The sequence below is a fragment of the Xenopus laevis genome, chromosome 2S, assembly GCF_017654675.1.
Source record: "Xenopus laevis strain J_2021 chromosome 2S, Xenopus_laevis_v10.1, whole genome shotgun sequence".
Lineage (NCBI taxonomy): Eukaryota > Metazoa > Chordata > Amphibia > Anura > Pipidae > Xenopus > Xenopus laevis.
In genome coordinates, this window is record NC_054374.1 from 139450244 (window position 1) to 139458541 (window position 8298).

The window sequence follows — 8298 nt, forward strand, 5'->3', positions numbered from 1 at the left end:
AATGTTTGGTTCCCTGAAAGACAAAAAATTGGAGTATACTGCACTATATTGTATATAGGATTGTCTATGTATTGCATCACATGTGTGTACATTCAAATATATAATTGCAATGGACCAAGGATTGTGAGCAAAGCAATATTTTCCCATAGGTGTGATCGATGTAGTAGACTGAGTAGATGGGTGCCTGCCAACTATGCCAAACCCACTATTGCTCTAAACTGGTCCTTTGACACCCATGCAACCAAGCCCTTAATTTCAAGCAGATAAAAGGGAGACACTTCTCTCTCTCTGTGCAAAGGGGTCAAATCTCCTTCGTCTTATCTGTCCCTTCAAGTTTCTGATTTTCCCTTTTAACTGCTTTAATCCAAATACATCATGGCATTCTCCCAAGTCTCCATCAAGAAGCAGCAAATTGTTAGTGGTGGTGGTGGTGGAAGAGTGGGGTTTAGCGCATGCTCGCTTGGAGGAGGAGGAGGAGGATCTCGGGCTGGAGGCAACTTTGGGTCACGCAGTCTTTATAGCCTTGGTGGAAAATTAAGAACTTCCATAAGCGCAGCCAGTGCTCGGACAGGAGGACTTGGTGGTGCTGGTGGCTTTGGAGGTGGACAAGGTGGTGGCTTCGGAGGTGGACAAGGTGGTGGCTTCGGAGGTGGACAAGGTGGTGGCTTTGGTGGCGCAGGGGGCATGGGTGGATTTGGAGGCATTGATGGAGGGGATATGGGATTCCCTGTTTGCCCACCTGGTGGAATCCAGAATGTTACCATCAATACACAACTTCTGCAACCACTTGATCTGGCTATAGATCCAGCAATCCAGAAAGTAAAAGCAGAGGAAAGAGAACAAATAAAAACTCTCAACAACAAGTTTGCTATGTTCATTGACAAGGTAAGGCTGTTATTAATGTAAATACTACAAATGTCCACATTTAAAATGTGCATAGATAGTTTTAACATATAATGTGAGTTGCCTTATATATAGAGGGCATTTATTGTTTAGTAGGCAGTACTGAAAATGTACCAATGTATGTCTCAGACCTTCAGAAGGTGTTGGACAGCGAATTTGCCAAAAATTGATGTTAAATCAATTGATGTCTTTTTCTGCTACTTTTTCCTTTTGGTCACAGGTCAGATTTCTGGAACAGCAAAACAAAGTCTTGGAAACAAAATGGAAACTGTTGCAACAACAGAGTCCTCAAAGCAGCACCAAAAAAGTCAACCTAGAGCCCCTGTTTCAGAAATACATTGGTGACCTGAAGAAATATTTAGATAGTTTAATAAGTGAAAAGAGCCGATTGGAGCAGGAACTGAAGAATCTCCAAGTTCTTGTAGAGGATTATAAGAAAAAGTATGTCTGCACAGGTTTTACTTTAACTATTGTACGTTTCGAATAAGTTAAACAATTCAACTTATCATAAGATAAAGCTCTGCTCATATGTGTAACTGGCATTTTTCTGTCCCCATGACCATAATGAAAAACTGAAAAAGAAAGACCATTAAAAAATATTTTCTTGAAACAGATATGAAGATGAAATTAACAAGCGTACAAAAGCAGAAAACGATTTTGTGGTACTCAAGAAGGTGAGTCTCATTGTTGTGTTAATAAAGTCATAACTGAATTCATACAGTTTTAATAATAATAATTAGATCTATATCATCTAAGAAGCACTTGTTAGACAACAAATTCCCAAACCATATTTTTGGAGAGCAGCAATAGCAGTAAATGATCAGTGTGTGCTGAATGTTGTCTCTCCTTCCTATTAAAAGCCAGTGTAGCAAGATCAATTTTAAAAAAAACGATTGTTTTTTTCCAGGATGTCGATGCTGCCTACATGATCAAAACTGAACTTGAGGCCAAGGTGGATACAGTGACAAGTTACATCAACTTCTTAAGAACTCTTTATGCTGCGGTAAGCAAACTACCAGCTTGTATCGATCTAGAAAAAGAAATACAGTAAAGTAGATTTATTCCCTTATTGTTATATACATGAAAGATGAACTGAGTCTTTACTGAGCATCAGCAATCCCCAGGTTGAAAGTGCTCAAGTACGCAGTAAGTGGTTGGCCTTTGTCCCATTTAGAGATCTTGCATTTGTGCCCCTCAGGACTGAAAACAGCTGCTCAGCAACACATGAAGGTTGTAGGCAAGTGGTTAGAGATATGTTCAACACCACTAGAATAACCACAATTTACTTTATGTATAGGGGGGCGATAAGTTTTGATTTTCACTAGGCCCCATTACAACTAAAGGCAGTCTTGCTTTAGTATGTTGGAAATCCATTAATAGTGTACAATGCAGTCAGGGTATTTGATTCCAGCTCAGCCTTCATAAGCCCTGCCATCGTTTATTGAATGGACTCTCCATATCTTTATAACACAGTAGGGCTTCTATTGTTGACACATACAACTGTGACATGCAGCAAGTTCATGTAGGATATTCAATATAGCTAGTTAACACATATCACTTTATATTTGCTGATTGTTACAGAGACTCTTTTAAGCTGAATTTGAAAAAGATTTTGGTTTCAGACAAAAACACTGATTGGGTATTATATTGTCTTTTTCAGGAATTGTCACAGGTACACGATCAAGTCACCGACACCTCAGTTGTTCTGACTATGGATAACAACCGCGACTTGAACCTGGATGGTATCATTAAAGATGTTAAAGCTCAATATGAACTATGTGCACAAAGAAGCAAAATGGAAGCTGAACAATTATTTGATAATAAGGTGAGTATGTCTACACATTACTGTAACTTCATGTTGCAAATACACAGCCACCTTTAGCTAATCTACATATATGTTACTAAATAGTCCAAAAATGCACTGCATACTCCAGATGAGGCCTTATCAGAGACCTATATATAGTTTCTCAAAAGCAGAAATAATCCAGGATTTATAACTTGTCATAGGGGGTCACCATCTTGGAAAGTGTCTGTGACTCTCACATGCTCAGTGGGCTCTGAGCAGCTGTTGAGAAGCTAAGCTGAGGGGTCATCGCAAGTTATCAAGCAGAAAATTAGGTTGTCCTGTAATATCAGCTGATGCTACAGGACTGATTATTAAATTCTGATGCTAGTTGCACTGGTTTCTTTGCTGTCATGTAGTAATTATCTGTATAAATTACTAATCAGCCTTATATTGTGACTATGTGTCCTGTATATTGTGAGTGGGTCCCGAAGTTCAGTAAGTGACAGCAGCACAGAGCATGTGCAATGAATAAGTAAAAAAGAAGATGGGAAGCTACTGGGGCATCTTTGGAGGAACAGATCTTCTCTGCTAAAGAGCTGTGGTTGCCTTGGACTGGTACAGAAGCCCAAAACACAATGTATTACATTCCTAGCCTACTTCTTTAGTTAGGCTTTAGTTCTCTTTAATACATCAATATCAAGTGATTGGCCAGAATGGACATCAACACTTCAACAATAAAAAAACCAAAGACCTGTTTACAATTGTATATTTAAGTGCAGCTACATTTTTTGGACATCACTTCTTTGGCACATGGGAATATTCTGTTCCAGTGTTTTTAGATGGTAAAGAAGGGTCTGATTTTACCCTTTGGCCTATCAATATGTTCAATGAAATCTTCATGTCACTACTGGTGACAGGTGAAGAAAACCCTTAACCTTTTTATGAAACATTTGTGAAAACATAACTAATGGAGTAAAAACATAAGAGCTGTTATAAATACAATAAGAGTCAGAACTGTTGGCTTGTGAAATCAAGTAATCTCTGGCTTGCTATGATAAAGCAATATAAAAAATAGAATGTCTTTTTGTGATACACTTGTTAGTAATGTTAATTTCTCATATATTCACTTTAGTACAAGCAGCTACAGCAAACAGTTGAAGGACATGGTGACAGCATAAAGAATTCCAAGAGTGAAATATCAGAATTGAACCGTAAGATTCAGAGACTGAAGGCTGAAATTGAAAATGTCAAGAAGCAGGTAGGTCTGAGCTGTGTCAGTTGTGACTTTAGGTGGCCATAGACGCACCGATAATATCGCATGAAACACATTTTCGTAAGATATTCAGTGCGTGTATGGTGGGAGATGAGCCGACACATAGGCGCAGATTTATCAAAGGTCGAGGTGAATTTTTGAATGAAAAAAAATTTGAATTTCAAGCTATTTTTTGTGTACTTCGACTAGGGAATAGTCCAAATTCGATTCGAATTTGAAAAAAATTTGAAAATTCAAATATTGAAATTTATCGTGTACTGTCACTCGACCATTTGGCAACTAAATCCTGCCGAATTGTTGTTTTAGCCTATGGGGACTTCCTAGAACCTATTTGGAGTGAATTGGTGGACTTTGAAAAATCAAAGTTTTTTTGGGAAAAACTTTTGAATCGAATTCGATCGAATGCGGGAATTCAGACGAATACGGACCTATTCGATCGAAAACTGACCTATTCGACCAAAAAAAAACTTTGACTTAATTTTGGTTGGTCTTTTTGAATTAGAATTTCGAAGTTTTTTCTATTCTAAATTCCACCCTTGATAAATATGCCCCATGGTGTTGAAATTTAACGATCTTTCTTGGAAAGATCTTTTCCAGGAAAGATTGTAATTGTAAGGTCTATGGCCACATTAAGGTTTGAAACCAGTAGCGTGAAATTTAACGATCTTTCTTGGAAAGATCTTTTCCAGGAAAGATTGTAATTGTAAGGTCTATGGCCACATTAAGGTTTGAAACCAGTAGCGACTCCATACCAAGAACCATGCTTTTTCTTAAATGATAGATTGCAGCTCTGAATCAATCCATTGTTGGAGCTGAAGAACGTGGGAACCTTACTCTCAAGGATGCAGAAAAGAAACTTCAGGATCTTGAAGCTGCTGAAAAGAAACTTAAAGAGGACATGGCTCGTCAACTTAAAGAATACCAAGAACTTCTGTCTGCTAAGCTTGCTCTGGACATGGAAATTAGCACTTACAGATACATGCTGGAAGGAGAAGAGGACAGGTCGGTTTAATGGGGTCAATGAGACTTAATAAGTGATGAGTAAAATATTTTGCCCAATTTTAAAACAAGAAAGACGCCCATAGAGAAAAAATTTTGTGCATCAAAAAATTGACACACAGCAAAGAAATTTTTTTCATGTCAAAATAGTTTGTTGCCCATAGACCTTAATGCTTTTTTTTTCATGATTTTTCGTTGAAAAGGGTCAGATTCGCCCATCACTATACACAATTAATTTTAGCGCCACGCTACGTGGCGATTATATACAATAAAGGGAGAAGCTGAGTTGTTTAATTGCCATTGTCTTGCAGCTACAGGGTAGTAGTCGGGTCCTTAATCAAAAGACTTTTGCTTTATTTTTCCACTTTGCATTCGTATAAAGGAAATATTTTGAGCCGACTGTATCATTTTCCTTAAACTTTAGCCTAACTTCTTATCCTACAGATTACTAAACCATAGCAACCAATCAGTAAGCATAATTTACTTTGCTAAAAGCAAATACCAGCTATTTTTTGTTAAAAATGTGTCACAGTTAACACAAAGAGAGAGCACCGTTAGTTTGTTATATATGAATGTGCCCTAATACTTCTTTTCTTGTTTTAAAAGGATGTCTGGAGAGATTACCAGCAGTTTCAGCATATGTAAGTAACTACAGTTCATTCATAATATAATTATGTTTAACTGATTGGGCTAAATAGTTAATTAATTTTCTCCTTACATTTTAGCTGTAGTCAGCGGAGGTTCAAGTGTATACAATGCTCTTGGCGGTTCAGGAGGCGGAATGGGAAGTGGCGGCATGGGATCTGGTCATGGTGGTGGTGGATATGGCCATGGAGGTGGCCATGGAGGTGGCCATGGAGGTGGCCAAGGAAGTTGCCATGGAGGTGGCTATGGAGGTGGATACGAAAGTGGCCATTCTGGAAAAACCTCAGTTGCAGTTGCATCAACAACATCTACAACCAAAAGAAGCTACTAATTTAGAGCAGCAGTAGCCAGACCTTAAAGTCATATATCACTACATCTTTGCCTAACTAATGGAACCTTGACTAGTATGTAATGATTGTGTCATCTATAATTGTTTGAATTCCCATCATAAATATCAGAGAAACCAGTGTTTGCAACACAGTACTTCCTTATAACACAGTCATGCCTTTGTGTATTCTGCCATATATTCTCATTGAAAAGAAGCTAAGAATGCCATCAAGTTTAGATAAAAAGAACTCACTTTTTGTGAAACAGATGAACAACACAAGAGCAACTTATCATGCAGATATCTCGGGCATTGGTTTGGGAGTAACTGTGAATCTCTATCCTAGTGAGTTCAGAAGATATTTACTAATGAGAGGGGTCATTATAGCTTTTAGTTCTGGAAACTCCTGCTTAATATTTATCTAAAAGGAGAGGGACTCTTGGGTGTTTGTACATAGTATACTTCTAAAGCATTGCTGCATTTTGAGAAGCCATCCTAAAACTTCTTTCCTTTTCTTTGTATCTTCAATAAACTGCATTTGGATCTCAATCTCTGTAGTACAATTTATTTTATAGTGATGATATGACTGAAAAACAACACACTCTGAATATACGTTTTATGTTACTTTATCCACTAGTAGTGCTCCTCTATATAGAGGTGATGGACAATACTCGATCCATATCCCCTTAGGTAAGGCCTTCAATGGCAACAGTTAAAATATACTGTACAAAATGGCAGCGCAGCAGCTCTAGAGATATGTCTCCAAGTTTTTTCACCAAAAAAAGAGGATATTAGTTAGTTTGTTACTAGAGCCAAGCACAGAAGGTTTTATTATAACAATAAAATAATATACATTAAATATGTACATGCAGAGTAAAAATGTGAATCCCCATGCTCTGAAATACTACAAACTTTTCATTCTAAATAGCTCATCTGTGTTATGTTATGTAAAATGGGCCCTATAGCCTTGAGTGGCTGAAAACATATTTATAAAATGTATTTATAAAGCACTGATGTATTAGGCTGTGCTATACAATAGGTGGAGTTTAAATCCAGCAAAACATACAGAATACACACAATTACAGGTCGGGAAGGGACCTCAACCCAACTGTGTATTGACACACCTATCACGTAAGTGATTATTCTCACTCTAATTAATAAGAGCTAAACCCATATTTTGTGCTTATGCCTTGTAAATCACTGCACATATTTATTGAGCTATTTAAATAAATACACACACACACACACACATAAAAATTCAAAAGTAGCGACACTCACAGGTTTTGTAAAGAGTTGAAAAACAAAAAAAGGTGTTTATTAAACATGATGTTTGTTTGTATACTCCTGACGAAGATCCCTGTGGGGGATCGAAACGTTGAGCTTTAATAAACAACTTTTTTTGTTTTTAAACTCTTTACAAAACCTGTGAGTGTCGCTACTTTCGACTTTGCATTTATCCAAAATTGGCAGGCACCCAGGTACGTTCACCTGGAAACGGTGTGCACCTTCAGACGACATATATATATATATATATATATATATAGATATATATATATATATAATTCTTAGGTAAACAAAAATGTACAGGATATTTTTTATGTCAACATTTAATTATCTTTTATACATATGACATATTTTTGCCATTTTTTTTATTTTTGAGAGAGGAAAATGGGTTTTTGGGATTCCAGAGTTAAAGGGGACTTTGAACTAGATAACATCAGTCATTTTTCTTAAAGTGATACTTTCCAAAATATTAATCTTAAAAATTTAATTTTTGAACCAATAAATGTATTTTTTAGTTAATATTGTTGTGTAGGCAGTCCTCTCAGGTCATTGTGCCTGGTCATGTGCTTTCAGAAAGAGCCAGCACTACTTTTCTCCTACCCAATGTAACTGAAGACGCAAGACTTGAGTTAGCCGGACATGGAGTTATACTATTGAGTGCTGTTCTCATATCTACCACTAGTTGGGGCATGGAAGCATTTTCAGCAATGCAGGTGTTGAGGAGCTGTTATCTGGTTACCTTCCGATTACTCTGTTGCAGTGCAGCATTATAGACTGACTGAAGATTATCAGAGCACAAGGCACATGGAAACTGAATGACAACATGTCTAGCCCCATGTCAGATTTCAAAATTAAAAAATAATTGGTAAATTTTGATCGACTGTAGGTTAGTTGTCACAAATGTGGGGGGGTCCTTGTGAGACTGCTGAGGGGAGGGGGAATTTGTTCTGGTATGCCAGATCTGGTCAAGTGGGATGGTTTAACCCCCAGGTGAGTGACCATTGGTGTGGATGGAGTGCTGAAAAATGGTGGGCTGAAAAATGGTGGTGCTGAAAAATGGTGGGCCCTGAAGATGGTTGATTG

General features: G+C 37.5%; 1 protein-coding gene across 1 annotated transcript; it reads left to right on the plus strand.

Moving 5' to 3' along the window:
- Positions 1 to 287: 287 nt before the first annotated feature.
- Positions 288 to 6480, plus strand: krt78.9.S (keratin 78, gene 9 S homeolog). The gene is made up of 9 exons (XM_018248744.2): positions 288 to 885; positions 1124 to 1344; positions 1517 to 1577; positions 1811 to 1906; positions 2564 to 2728; positions 3822 to 3947; positions 4744 to 4964; positions 5568 to 5602; positions 5687 to 6480. Exons 1-9 carry the CDS (start codon positions 376 to 378, stop codon positions 5935 to 5937), a joined length of 1686 nt encoding a protein of 561 aa, XP_018104233.1. The 5' UTR covers positions 288 to 375; the 3' UTR covers positions 5938 to 6480.
- Positions 6481 to 8298: the final 1818 nt, after the last annotated feature.